The sequence below is a fragment of the Scyliorhinus canicula genome, chromosome 18, assembly GCF_902713615.1.
Source record: "Scyliorhinus canicula chromosome 18, sScyCan1.1, whole genome shotgun sequence".
NCBI classification, from domain to species: Eukaryota; Metazoa; Chordata; class Chondrichthyes; order Carcharhiniformes; family Scyliorhinidae; genus Scyliorhinus; species Scyliorhinus canicula.
This window is the reverse complement of record NC_052163.1, coordinates 70373919-70389255: the sequence shown is the minus strand read 5'-3', so window position 1 is coordinate 70389255 and position 15337 is coordinate 70373919. Positions and strand designations below refer to the sequence as shown.

General features: G+C 47.1%; 1 protein-coding gene across 1 annotated transcript in view; it reads right to left on the bottom strand.

The window, feature by feature from the left end:
* The window catches only part of myo15b (myosin XVB), a 709406-nt gene that overhangs the window by 160955 nt on the left and 533114 nt on the right, over positions 1-15337 (bottom strand). The window contains exons 45-47 of the mRNA XM_038776546.1: positions 9895-9954; positions 3609-3684; positions 3134-3252 (exon numbers count right to left, since the gene is read on the bottom strand). Of these exons, the coding sequence (XP_038632474.1) occupies positions 3134-3252; positions 3609-3684; positions 9895-9954 (255 nt within the window). The remainder of the gene's footprint in view (positions 1-3133; positions 3253-3608; positions 3685-9894; positions 9955-15337) is intronic.

The window sequence follows — 15337 nt, the reverse complement described above, 5'->3', positions numbered from 1 at the left end:
GCCTCGATCACCCCCAGGGCCAGATCGCCCCTCACCCCCCCAGGACCACAGAGCCCGACCGCGCCGCCAGGTACCGCCGGTAAGGGACCTAGTCCAATTTATGCCGGCGGGACCTGCATAGAACGAGTGGGACTTCGGCCCATCGCGGGTCGGAGAATCGTCGGGGGGCCGCTGCGAGTGACCACCGACCGGCACGGCGTGATTCCCGGTGGGGGCGGGATTCACGCCGCCCTCAGGTGATTCTCCGACCCGGCGGGGGGTCAGAGAATCCCGCCCCCTCTGTCCATCCAACCCACCCCACCCTATTCCCACAACTCCATAACCTAACCTGCACATCCCTGGACATTAAGGGGCAATTTATCATTGTCAATCCACCTACCCCATACATCTTTGGACTGTGGGAGGAAACTGGAGCACCCGGAGGAAACCCAAGCAGACATGGGGTGAACGTACAAACTCCACACAGACAGTGACCCAAACCGGAATTGAACCCGGTTCCCTGGCGCTGTGAGACAGCGATGCTAACCACTGTGCCGCCCTCTCCTGTTGTCTTGTGCCAGGAGTACAAAGGTACTAAACAAATAATGGCTTATGCAGTAAACAAATAAAATTTCATTAAAAATTATTTAGTTAACAAGTTTTTACATACGTTAATCTTTATAGTTCAAAATGGTTAAGAAGAGAACATTCTTTTCACTGAATTGATTCAACTTAAGGAGATGATGAACTCAAAAATTAATTCTCAATGATTAATCTTTGTTTTATTTTCTAACTGTAACAAATAACTATAACGGCAATTGCCAAGGAAGATGATGTTGCCCTAGTCGTGGTGAAAGTGGAGGCAGTTTAAACAACTGAATAGTTTAAAATTTACAAGGAGGAGCTGTTGGAGAGGCTGCCTGTACTTTAAGTTGATAAGGCACCAGGACCGGATGAGATGCATCCAAGGATATTGAAGTAAGAGGGAGCGATAATTGCAGGGGCACGAGTCATAATTTGGAAATATTCTTTACACTCGGGGGTGATACCAGAGGACTGGAGAATTGCAAATGTTACATCCTTGTCCAATAAAGGCAGGAAAGATAAGCCCAGAAATTACAGGCCTGTCAGGTTAACCTTGGTGGTGGGAATGCTTTTAGAAACATAATTCAGGACAAAATTAATAATCACTTGTGTTAATGCAGGTTAATTAAGGAAAATCAGTATGGCATTGCTCAGGGTAAATCGTGCTTAACCTGAATTTTTTGATGGGTTAACAGAGAAGGCTGATGAAGGTAATAGGGCTGATGTGGTGTACATGGATTTACAAATGACATTCGATATGCTGCCACACAGCAAGTTCAAGGAACAACGTTAGAGTTTATGGAGCAAAAGGGACAGCAGCACCATTAATTGGCTGAGTGACAGGGAGAATATTTTTGGCCATTTTCGCCAGCAGACCTTTCTGGTCCCGCTGATTGGCAAATGCCTGCCGTTGGTTTCTTGATGGCAACGGGGGGCAAATTAATTGGAAAATCACATTGACAGCGGCGGGCAGGGAAAAGCAAAGGAACTCGTGGATTTTCACAGGGCAAAGGGACATACATATCTATACTCCAGAACTGCTCATTGGGATGCTCAAGAGACAAGATGTCTGGGAGGGTTGTGGGCGGGGCTGGAGGAGATTACAGAGATAGAGAGGGGCAAAGCTATAGAGGGATTTGAAAGCAAGAATTCAAATTTTAAACTAAAGACATTGGCACTTTAGTACTTTAAAAACTTATACACACAAAATACATTTGCAGGGATATTTAGCAACTGAATATATGCAGAATGCATAGAGGTGATTGAAAGATCTTCTAATAGTGAGGTTAAAAACATTCCCATGGAATCCAAGGCTTTTGAGACAGAGTAAATATTTTGATAAAAATAACAATATATATTTTGATACACCTTTAACATCATAAATGTTTCAAGACACTTCATATAACATTGAAGAGCGAGAGACAAAGATTATTAAAGCATTTAAAGAAGAAAATGAACTACAACAAAACTCATCTTTATATAACACTGCTAATATAATAAAACATCTCAAGATGCATCATGAGGCACTGAGCCACATATCGGCCGGGATTATCGACCGCCCCGCCGCGTGTTTTTTGGCGGGGAAACGGCCAGCCAGCGAGATCTACAGCACCCCTCATTGCTGGGAAACCCGTGCGTTGGCGTGCGACTGGAATTTCTCGCCGGTGTCAACAGGCGGCAAATCCTGCCCATTAGGTCTGATGACCGAAAGACTGTCAAAGAGGTAGTTTTTAGGAAGTGCCCTAAAAGGGGAAAATGAGGTATGAGGGTCATTCCAGGGATTAGGGCCTACGCAGCTGAAGGTAAGGTCATCAACTGAGAGACAATTAAAATCCGGGGTGCTTGAGAGGCACAGTGGAGATACCTTAGTGTTGTGGGTCTGGAGGAGGTTACAGAGATAAAGAAAAGTGAGGCCATGGAGGGATTTAGAAACAAGGATGGGAATTCTAAAATTAAGATATTGAGAGTTAAAAACCTTTATAAATAACTTTAGACACAAAAGCCAGTACACCTGGCAAAAGTAATCAATTTGTATTTTATTTAGAAAACATACTGTTTAGAAATTTCAACTACTGAGAGAAATGAGGAAACATTTTGAGTGATTTGGTTACTTCTTCATCAGCAATGAAAAGTTCACGAAGGAAAATTGAACGTGAAATATTTACATAGAAATTTACACCGAGGGGCGGCATGGTGGCGCAATGGTTAGCACTGCTGCCGATCAGCGCTGAGGACCCAGGTTTAATCCGGGCTCACTGTCCATGTGGAGTTTGAACATTCTTCCAGTGTCTGCATGGATCTCATCCCCTGCAACCCAAAAAGATGTGCAGAGTAGGTGGATTGGCCACGCCAAATTGCCCCTTAATTGGAAAAAAGAATTGGGTACTCTCAATTAAAAAGAAAAGAAATTCACACCGTAGAAAGTTAATACAAAGGTGTGATGAATGTGAAAACAGGAAGTATGTTTTTATACAGTTATTAAGTGATAGGTTTTCAATATCCTGTAGATATATAAAACACATATACACTAAAATCAATTCCACAATGGCATTGTTGTTGTTGTACTTACACTGACAGAAAACAGTCGAGAAAAGTACACAGACCAGTTGTCACGTGCAGCCACCACGATCCGCTTTTTCAGCCCAATGTCCTTCACCAACTGGGCATCAGTGCCAACATGAAGTTCAGCTGTGAGCAAGAATATGGTAATGTTCAACCAAAATAAAATGAAGGCCTCGGCATGTACACGTGTGAGCTCTTGTAAGTCTTTAAACACTAATTGTTGGAGCAAATTCCTCACACAAACTAATCAGACCCCTGACTCCTTCCTCATTGGAATATATTTGCCTGTTGAGCTGACCCCCGCTCCCTGGAGATGGTCCCTCTGTAACAAATATCCCTTGCAGTCCATAAAGATCGTCAGGTTTTGGAGGTACCATCTGTTCACTGTTATCTCTGCTGACCCCAACAATTACATGTCCTTCTCATCTTTCCTTTGACCCAATAGTCACTAATGTTGAAAGAGGGAATTCCCCACAACGTACCTAACAGGTCCCGCATCTTGCTTCGCTCCTCCTTTGAAATGCGTACACAGCTGTCAGAGTAAGTGTCCCGTATGATCTGAGGAGATAACCAATTGTTGTAAGACTAAGGCATACTACACACATGATACGTGTCTCTCATAAAGACACACAGACAGACTCAGACAAAGACGCGCACAAACATGATAGTGTTAATTTTGTAACTGTGCTTGCTTGAAGCCCAGATTAGGAGTTTGGCTTTGTGAACTTGAACTGATCAACATTTTGAAATGTAATTGGATAAACAATGGAATCAAAGAAAATGAAAGATCAACGTGTAAAGAGCAGGGGAGTGGGATATATTGGCTTCTGACGATATGATTGAAGGAAAATACAAATACATGAATAGGATGGGAATAGAGGGGTACGGACCCAGGAAGTGTAGAAGATTTTAGATTTTGTTCTTTCAAAAGGCATCTTGACAAACACATGGATAGGATGGGTATAGAGGGTTACGGCACATGGAAGTGCTGAGGGTTTTGGCAAAGGTTGGTATCATGACTGGTACAGACTTGGAGGGCCGAAGGGCCTGTTTCTGCTGTATTATTTTTTGTTCTTTATTAGACGGGCAGCATGATCACGCAGGCTTGGAGGGCAGAAGGGTTTGTTCCTCTGCTGTACCTTTCCTTGTTCTTTGAAGGTCATTGATAAATCAGCTGAAGTTGATAAAAGATAACTTCGGTAACAAAGCTGGGCAAGTAGATGAAGTATCAGTGGGGAGCATTTTGCAGTCAATGATCATAACTCTGTTAATTTCAAGATTGTTAATGCAAAAGGGTAACAATGGGTCTGAGATGTGTTCAAAACTGGGGGAAAGCCGATTTTAATAATCTCATACAGCACACAGTCCAGTATCTCAATCTCGTACAGCACACAGTCCGGTATATGAATCTCATACAGCACACAGTCCAGTATCTCAATCTCGTACAGCACACAGTCCGGTATCTGAATCTCATACAGCACACAGTCAAGTACCTCAATCTCATACAGCACACAGTCCGGTATCGCAATCTCATACAGCAAACAGTCCGGAATCGCAATCTCGCACGGCACACAATCCGGTATCTCAATCACGTATGGCACGCAGTCCGGTACGGCAATCTTGTGAAGCACACAGTCTGGTATGTCAATCTCGTACAGCACACAGTCCGGTATCGCAATCTCATACAGCACACAGTCCGGTATCGCAATCTCGTACAGCACACAGTCCGGTATCTCAATATCGTACAGCTCACAGTCCGGTATCTCAAGCTCGTACAGCACACAGTCTGGTATCGCAATCTCGTACAGCACACAGTCCGGTATCGCAATCTCGTACAGCATACAGTCCGGTATCTCAATATCGTACAGCTCACAGTCCGGTATCTCAATCTCGAACAGCACACAGTCCGGTATCTCAATCTCGTACAGCACACAGTCCGGTATCTCAATATCGTACAGCTCACAGTCCGGTATCTCAAGCTCGTACAGCACACAGTCCGGTATCTCAATCTCGTACAGCACACAGTCCGGTATCTCAATATCGTACAGCTCACAGTCCGGTATCTCAAGTTCGTACAGCACACAGTCCGGTATTGCAATCTCGTACAGCGTACAGTCCAGTGTCTCAATCTCGCACAGAACACAGTCCGGTATCTCAAGCTCGTGCAGCACACAGTCCGGTATCGCAATCACGTACAGCACACAGTCCAGTGTCTCAATCTCGTACAGCACACAGTCCGGTATCACAATCTCGTACAGACACAGTCCAGTATCTCAATCTCGTACAGCACACAGTCCCCTATCTCAATGTCGTACAGCTCACAGTCCGGTATCTCAAGCTCGTACAGCACACAGTCCGGTATCGCAATCTCGTACAGCACACAGTCCGGTATCTCAATATCTCAAGGGCAGCAGGGTAGCATGGTGGTTAGCATAAATGCTTCACAGCTCCAGGGTCCCAGGTTCGATTCCCGGCTGGGTCACTGTCTGTGTGGAGTCTGCACGTCCTCCCCCTGTGTGCGTGGGTTTCCTCCGGGTGCTCCGGTTACCTCCCACAGTCCAAAGATGTGCGGGTTAGGTGGATTGGCCATGCTAAATTGCCCATAGTGTGCTAATAAAAGTAAGGTTAAGGGGGGGGTTGTTGGGTTACGGGTATAGGGTGGAGTAGGGTGAGTAGGGTGATCATGGCTTGGCACAACATTGAGGGCCGAAGGGCCTGTTCTGTGCTGTACTGTTCTATGTTCTATCGTACAGCTCACAGTCCGGTATCGCAATCTCGTACAACACACAGTCCGGTATCTCAATATCGTACAGCTCACAGTCCGGTTTCTCAATCTTGTACACCACACAGTCCTGTATCTCAATCTCATACAGCTCGAAGTCCGGTATCTCAATCTCGTACAGCACAGAGTTCGGTATCTCAGCCTCGTACAGCACACAGTCCAGTATCGCAATCTCGTACAGCAAATAGTCAGGTATCGCAATCTCGTACAGTACACAGTCCGGTATCGCAATCGCGTATAGCACACAGCCCGGTGTCTCAATCTCGTACAGCACACAGTCTCTTATCGCAATCTCATACAGCACACACACCAGTATCTCAATGTCGTACAGCACACAGTCCGGTATCTCAATCTCATACATCAATCAGTCCGGTATCTCAATCTTGTACAGCACACAGTCCGGTATCACAATCTTTTGCAGCTACCCTGGGAAAAAGCTTCTGACTCTCCACTCTGTCTATGCCCCTCATAATTTTGTAGACCTTTATCAGGTCGCACCTCAACCTCCGTCGTTCCAGTGAAAACAAACCGAGTTTATTCAACTGCTCCTCATAGCTAATGCCCTCCATACCAGGCAACATCCTTGTAAATCTCTTCTGCACTCTCTCTAAAGCCTCCACATCCTTCTCGTAGTGTTGCGACCAGAATTGAACACTATACTCCAAGCGTGGCCTAACTAAGATTCTATACAGCTTAGAACATAGAACAGTACAGCACAGAACAGGCCCTTCGGCCCTCGATGTTGTGCCGAGCCATGATCACCCTACTCAAACCCACGTATCCACCCTATACCCGTAACCCAACAACCCCCCGCATTACCTTACTTTTTAGGACAGTACGGGCAAATTTGGCATGGCCAATCCACCTAACCCGCACATCTTTGGACTGTGGGAGGAAACCGGAGCACCCGGAGGAAACCCACGCACACACGGGGAGGACGTGGAGACTCCACACAGACAGTGACCCAGCCGGGAATCGAACCTGGGACCCTGGAGCTGTGAAGCATTTATGCTAACCACTATGCTACCGCGCTGCAACATGACTTGCTAATTCTTATACTCAATGCCTCGTACAATGAAGGCAAGCATGCCGTATGCCTTCTTGACTACCTTCTCCACCGGTGTTGCCCCTTTCAGTGACCTGTGGACCTGTACACCTAGATCTCTCTGACTTTCAATACTCTTGAGGATTCTACCATTCACTGTATATTCCCTACCTGCATTAGACCTTCCGGTATAACAATCTTGTACAGCACACACTCCAGTATCTTACTCTTGTACAGCACAGAGTCCTGTGTCCCAGTCTCATACGCACACAGTCCTGTGTTTCAGTCTTGCACTGCACACAGTCCGGCATTGCAATCTCGTACAGCACACAACGCAGTATCTCAATCTCGTACAGCACACAATGCAGTATCTCAATCTCGTACAGCACACAGTGCGGTATCTCAATCTCGTGCCGCACACAGTCCGGTATCACAATCTCGTACAGACACAGTCCTGTCTCTCAGGCTGTCAGCAACATTCAGCACACAGTTCTGTGTCTCAGCCTTAGAACATAGAACATAGAACATTACAGCGCAGTACGGGCCCTTCGGCCCTCGATGTTGCGCTGACCCGTGAAACCATCTGAAGCCTATCTGACCTACACTATTCCATTTTCATCCATATGTCTATCCAGTGACCACTTAAATGCCCTTAAATTTGACGAGTCTACTACTGTTGCAGGCAGGGCGTTCCACACCCCTACTACTCTCTGAGTAAAGAAACTGCCTCTGACATCTGTCCTATATCTACCACCCCTCAATTCAAAGCTATGTCCCCTCATGTTCGTCATCACCATCCGAGGAAAAAGACTCACACTGTCCACCCTATCTAACCCTCTGACTATCTTATATGTCTCTATTAAGTCACCTCTCAGCCTTCTCCTCTCTAACGAAAACAACCTCAAGTCCCTGAGCCTTTCCTCGTAAGACCTTCCCTCCATACCAGGCAACATCCTAGTAAATCTCCTCTGAACCCTTTCCAAAGCTTCCACATCCTTCCTATAATGTGGTGAGCAGAACTGCACGCAGTACTCCAGGTGCGGCCGCACCAGAGTTTTGTACAGCTGCAGCATGACCTTGTGGTTCCGAAACTCAATCCCCCTGCTTATAAAGGCTAGCACACCATATGCCTATATACGCCCACCCTATTAACCTGGGTGGCAACTTTCAGGGATTTATGTACCTGGATGCCGAGATCTCTCTGTTCATCTACACTACCAAGAATCTTGCCATTAGCCCAGTACTCTGCATTCCTGTTACTCCTTCCAAAGTGAACCACCTCACACTTTTCCGCATTAAACTCCATCTGCCACCTCTCAGCCCAGCTCTGCAGCTTATCTATGTCCCTCTGTATCCTATAACATCCTTCAGCACTATCCACAACTCCACCGACCTTCGTGTCATCTGCAAATTTACTAACCCATCCTTCTACACCCTTTTCCAGGTCATTTATAGGACACAGTCCTGTGTCTCAGTCTCGTACAGCACACAGTCCTGTGTCTCAGTCTTGTACAGCACACAGTCCTGTGTCTCAGTCTTGTACAGCACACAGTCCTGTGTCTCAGTCTTGTACAGCACACAGTCCTGTGTCTCAGTCTTGTACAGCACACAGTCCGGTATCTCCATCTCGCTCAGCACAGAGTCCTGGGCGGGATTCTCCAACCCCCCGTCAGAGTGTCCACGGCGTCGTAAACGCGTAAACGCCGTTGCGTTTTATGATGCCGCGAACGGGCCTCTCCCAAGACTAATTCGGGCCCCTACAGGGGGCCAGCATGGGGCTGTAGCGGTTCACGCTGCTCCAGCTGCAGATCCCGGCGCGAACTGTGCGCCGCGGGAGCTGCGCATGCAATTGCGCCGGCTCCAATGCGTGCATGTGCAGTGGCCTCCTTCACGCGCCAGCCCTGATGCAACATGGCACAGGACTACAGGGGCCGGCGCATAGGAAAGGAGGCCCCCAGCCACAGAGGCCGGCCCGCTGATCAGTGGGCCTCGATCACGGTCCAGGCCACATCGGAGGCTCCCCTCGGGGTCAGACCCACCTCCCCCCCACAGGCTGCCACCCGACCCTTCGACGCCGAGGTCCCACCGGCCCAGAGCAGGTCAGAATGGCGCCGGCGAGACTCAGTTCTTTTCTTACGGCCGCTCGGCCCATGCAGGCCGAAGAATCGGCGGGCCAGCCTTGTAGAGTGACCCACGACCAGCACTGCGCCAACCACGTCGGTGCCAATGTCGGCAATTATTCGCTCTGTGGAGAATTGAGGTATTGAGGTGCGTGGCCTGTTCGCGGGAATTCTCCGACCCGGCCCAGTGTTGGGAGAATCCCGGCCCGTGTCTCATTCTTGTATAGCTAACAGTCTGGTACTCAATCTCATAGAGCACACAGTCCTGTGTCTCAGTCTCGTACAACACACAGTCCTGTGACTCACCCTTGCATAAGCCGCAGTCTTGTGTCTCAGTCTTGTACCATCCACTGCGTCAGACTCGTTCAGCAGAGAGTTCTGTGTCTCAGTCTTGCATACAACATAGACCTGTGTCTCAGTCTCGTACAGCACACAGTCCTGTGTCTCAGTCTCGTACAGTACACAGTCCTGTGTCTCAGTCTCGTACAGCACACAGTCCTGTGTCTCAGTCTCGTACAGCACACAGTCCTGTGTCTCAGTCTCGTACAGCACACAGTCCTGTGTCTCAGTCTCGTACAGCTCACAGTGCTGTGTCTCAGTCTCGTACAACACACAGTCCTGTGTCTCAGTCTCGTTCAGCACACAGTCCTGTGTCTCAGATTCCTGTTGCAAATAGTGAATCCCATTTTCATTTTTGTTAATATAAATGACCTGTCTTTTGTCTTGAAGCTGTGTATTATTAGTTCTGCACAGATTAATCCATTTGTTTACTCATCTTAGTCTGTGCCGAGGTTGAATTGTTCTTGTTAGAATGCTCTTACCTGTTCACACATCAGGTTGAGAATATAGTCAGTGTTAAACCTCTCCTGTGGGTAAAAGAGCTGCAGAGGTAAAGCTGAGAGTTAGTTATCCAATATGTCATAGAAAAGGGAAATCTGTCATACAAACATCTGAATCAGGAGCAGGAGTGGGCCCCTCAAGCCTGTTCCATCAATAAATAGATCATAGCTGATCTGATTGTAACCTCAACCCCACATTGCTGCCGACCCCTGATAACCTTTCACCCCCACGCTAATCAAGAATCTATCCACCTCTGCCTTAACAAAATCCAAAGACTCTGCTTCCGTTGTTTTTTGAGGAAGATAGTTTCCGAGACTTGCGACCCTGAGAAAAAAAATCTCCTCACCTCCATCTTAAACAAAGACATCAATTTTTAACAGTGACCTCTCATTCTCGATTCTCTCACAAGAGAAACATCCTCTCCATATCCACCCTGTCAATATCCCTCAGCATCTTAAACATTTCAATCAAGTCACCTCTTACTTTTCTAAACTCCAGTGGATACAAACCTAACCTGTCCATAACTTTTCTTCATAAGACAACCCGGCCATTCTTGGTATTAGTTTGGTAAACATTCTCTGAACTGCATCCAACGCATTAAAAATTAAAACATTAATTAATTTTGAGTACATAATTCTTATTTCCAATTAAGGAGCAATTTAGCATGGCCAATCCACCAACCCTTCACATCTTTTTTGGGTTGTGGGGGTGAGACCCACAAAGACACGGGGAGAATGTACAAACTCCACACGGACAGTGACCCAGAGCCGGGATCGAACCCGGGTCCTCGGCGCCATGAGGCAGCACGGCTACCCCACTGCGCCACTGTGCTGCCCTGCATCCAACTCATTTATATCCTTCCTTAAATAAGGGAGACCAATACTGTACACAATATTTCACCAATGTCCCGTGTAACTGAAGAAAGTCTCTCTATTTCTTTAATCAATTCCCCTCACAATAAACAACAACATTCTATTAGCTTTCCTAATTACTTGCTGTACCTGTATCCTAGCCCTTTGTGCTTCATACACTAGGGTACCCAGATCCCTCTCACTTCCACCCACTTACTGTCCAATTCTAATCATTGATATCAGCACCACTGGGGATTGCTCAAAGATTCAGTCGGAATTATCAGAATTCATCGTATTACTGGACCATGCTAAACAGCAAGATCCTAGGTTTAATCCTGTTGGTACTAAGTCAGGTGATCTCAGCATGCAAGACAATTGGAGTGGCACAATTGGCAGTGGTGCCCTGTGCTGGAGACTAGTTAGAAACAGTACAGGTTCCTCACCTTCACCAGAAAGAGGAATACCTGCTGGAATGGGGGAAAGATCATCAGTGCTCGATTCACTGAGGCCCACAGTCAAATAGCATCTTGATACTTGTGCCTCAGATGTGGAGAATTAGCGACTTGGTGAGTTTGTGAGGATAACGAGGTTAAATTCCTGCATCTTCGGAGAAAATAGCAGCGAAGTGGAATATTATAAAGATTGGGAGCAGCTTCAACCTCTGTCAAACTGGAACACGACACGTTAATACAAGATTGGCTGAGTAGTGGGTAGTGTAGAGGATAGCTATAATCTCCAAAAGGATAATAGGTGGGTTGGTGGAGTGTGCGATAAAGTGGCAGATTTAATTTAACACAGAGAAGTATGAGGTCATGCAATTAGGGAGGTCAAACAGTTATGGGAGTACACAATAAATGGGAATATACTAAGAGAGGTAGATGAAGTGAGAGATCTTGGCGTTCAGGTATTCAGGTCCCGAAAGGCAACAGTTAATGGTTATAATGAAATAATATGGAATGCTCTCCTTTATTGGCACAGTTGTAAGGATATAATGTTGGAACTATATAAAACACTGGTGAGGCCACAACTTGTCACCACATTACAGGAAGGACGTAACTGCTCTGAGGAGAGTGCAGAGGATGTTTCCAAGAATGTTGTCAGGGCTAGAAAAGTGTAGCTATGAGGAGAGATTGGACTGATTGGGATAATTTTCCTTGGAACAAAGGTGGCTGAGGGATGACTTAATTGAGGTGTACAAAATTATGCGGGAAACAGATAGGGTGGACAGGATAAATTTTTTTCCCTTGGCGAAGAATTCCAGAAACAGGGGATACAGGTTCAAGGTAAGCGGCAGAAGGATTGGTGGGGTCATGAGGAAGAACTGTTTTATGCAGAGGGTAGTGAGGTCTGGAATTTGCTGTCCAAGTTGGTGGTGGAGGCAAAGACCCTAAACTCTTTTAAAAGGTACCTGGATCTGCACTTTAAGCATTGTGAGCTACAGAGCTATGGACCGGGTGCAGGTGGGTGGGATTCGAAAGGCACCTGGGTGTCCTCGGCTGGGATGGACAAGTTGGGTTAAATGGCCTTCTTCTCTGCTGTAACTTTTCTATAGAAGATACGGGACAATACTAAAAAAAAGCCACAAATGTTTGACCATTAGTGGGCAGCACGGTAGCATGGTGGTTAGCGTAAATGCTTCACAGCTCCAGGGTCCCAGGTTCGGTTCCCAGCTGGGTCACTGTCTGTGCGGAGTCTGCACGTCCTCCCCGTGTGTGCGTGGGTTTTCTCCGGGTGCTCCGGTTTCCTCCCACAGTCCAAAAATGTGCGGGTTAGGTGGATTGGCCGTGCTAAATTGCACGTAGTGTCCTAAAAAGTAAGGTTAAGGGGGGGGGGGGGGGGGGGGGGGGGGGGGGGGGGGGGGGGGGGGGGGGGGTTGTTGGGGTTACGGGTATAGGGTGGATACGTGGGTTTGAGTAGGGTGATCATTGCTTGGCACAACATCGAGGGCCGAAGGGCCTGTTCTGTGCTGTTCTGTTCTATGTTCTATTATAACAGGAAGTCCTGACACTGACTCTATACTTAACAATGACTGTCTAGGTGCTGCCAGACTCTCACCATTCATTCCCTCGATTCGGATCGTGATCATGAGAGAAACAATGTACTAACAGCCAACAGTAACTGAACAGAATCTTGAATGTTCAATTTATACTTCATAATTGACCAAAATGTATCTGTTAATTCATGTTTAACTTATGTAGATTGTGTTGTAGAGTATGAGTGGAGACTAAGGCAGGATTTAGCATTTGCTTTGTTTAATGCTTGTATAGAAACCAGACTGAAGCTTTAACCATGGATATTTGTAGCGCTGTGCTTTTAATAACAGGATTACAGGGATCATAACAACTAAGATCATCACAAAATCCATTACTGACAGTAAGGCTCGAAGGGCCAATTTGCCTACTCCTGCTCCCAGTTCTTATGTTGTTCCCCGTGTCCTGTACCTGTTACTGGTTACTGACAGTCAATGTGTCCTGTACCTGAAACTGATTACTGATAGTCTCTGGCGCGATTCTCCGCAAATGCGGCTAATCGTAAAGGCTACCGTGAAACTGGCCGTGTTTCACGGCAGCCTCCGCGCCCTCTCACGGGACCCGATTCTCCCCCCCGGGCGGGGCTAGCAGCGGGGCCCCGTGAAGCACGGCATCGCGGCCTTAGCGACCGTCGCTTAGTCCGCGCGCCAAGCGTCACGCCGGCTGACAGCACGATGATGTCAGCCGCGCATGCGTGGGTTGGACGGCTCCAACCCGCGCATGCGCGGGGCCGTCATCTCCGTACCACGGCCGTGCCAATCGGGGCCCTCGATGCCCAGAACGGGCATGTTCCGGCCGTTTTTACGACGGCAGCAAGCAGGTGTGTTTGCTGCCGTAAAAACGTCCGTAAAGGCCTGGGAACTCGGCCCATCGGTCTGGGGAGAATCGCTGTTCGCCGTAAAAAACGGCGAGCAGCGATTCGTGTCGTGGGGCGGCCGTGGGGGGGGGGGGGGGGGGGGGGGGGGGGGGGAGAGAGAATAGCCGGAGAGCGTGAAAAATGTCGGGGATGCCCTCCCGCTATTCTCCGACCCGTCGTGGGCAGCGGAGAATCGCGCCCAGAGTGTGTCCTGCACCTGTTACTGGTTGCAAACAGTGCCTGTGTCCTGCACCTGTTACTGATAACTGACAGTCTCTGTGTTTTGTACCTGTTACTGTTTACTGACTTTCCCCATGTTCTGTACCTGCTACTGATTACTGACTGTCTTTGTTTCCTGTACCTGATACTGATTACTGACAGTCTCTGTGTTGTGTACCTGTTACTGATTACTGACAGTCCCCATGTCTGATTCCCTGTCTTTGTTTCCTGTACCTGTTACTGATTACTGACAGTCTCTGTGTTGTGTACCTGTTACTGATTACTGACTTTCCCAGTGTTCTGTCCCTGCTACTGATTACTGACTGTCTTTGTTTCCGGTACCTGTTACTGATTACTGACAGTCTCTGTGTCCTGTACTTGTTACTGATTACTGACTGTCTCTGTGTCCTGTACCTGTTACTGATTACTGACTGTCTTTGTTTCCTGTACCTGTTACTGATCACTGACAGTCTCTGTATCCTGTACCTGTTACTGATTACTGACTGTCTCTGTGTCCTGTACCTGTTACTGATTACTGACAGTCTCGGTGTCCTGTACCTGTTACTGATTACTGACAGTCTCTGTGTTGTGTACCTGTTACTGATTACAGACAGTCTCGGTGTCCTGTACCTGTTACTGATTACTGACAGTTCAGTGTCCTGTACTTGTTACTGATTACTGACTGTCTCTGTGTTGTGTACCTGTTACTGATTACTGACAGTCTCTGTGTCCTGTACCTGTTACTGATTACTGACTGTCTCTGTATCCTGTACCTGTTATTGATTACTGACAGTCTCGGTGTCCTGTACCTGTTACTGATTACTGACTGTCTCTGTATCCTGTACCTGTTATTGATTACTGACAGTCTCGGTGTCCTGTACCTGTTACTGATTACTGACAGTCTCTGTGTCCTATACCTGTTACTGATTACTGACTGTCTCTGTATCCTGTACCTGTTATTGATTACTGACAGTCTCGGTGTCCTGTACCTGTTACTGATTACTGACTGTCTCTGTGTTGTGTACCTGTTACTGATTACTGACTGTCTCTGTGTTGTGTACCTGTTACTGATTACTGACAGTCTCTGTGTCCTGTACCTGTTACTGATTACAGACAGTCTCTGTGTCCTGTACCTGTTACTGATTACTGACTGTCTCTGTATCCTGTACCTGTTATTGATTACTGACAGTCTCGGTGTCCTGTACCTGTTACTGATTACTGACTGTCTCTGTGTTGTGTACCTGTTACTGATTACTGACAGTCTCTGTGTCCTGTACCTGTTACTGATTACAGACAGTCTCTGTGTCCTGTACCTGTTACTGATTACTGACTGTCTCTGTGTCCTGTACCTGTTACTGATTACTGACAGTCTCTGTGTTGTGTACCTGTTACTGATTACAGACAGTCTCTGTGTCCTGTACCTGTTACTGATTACTGACAGTCTCTGTGTCCTGTACCTGTTATTGAT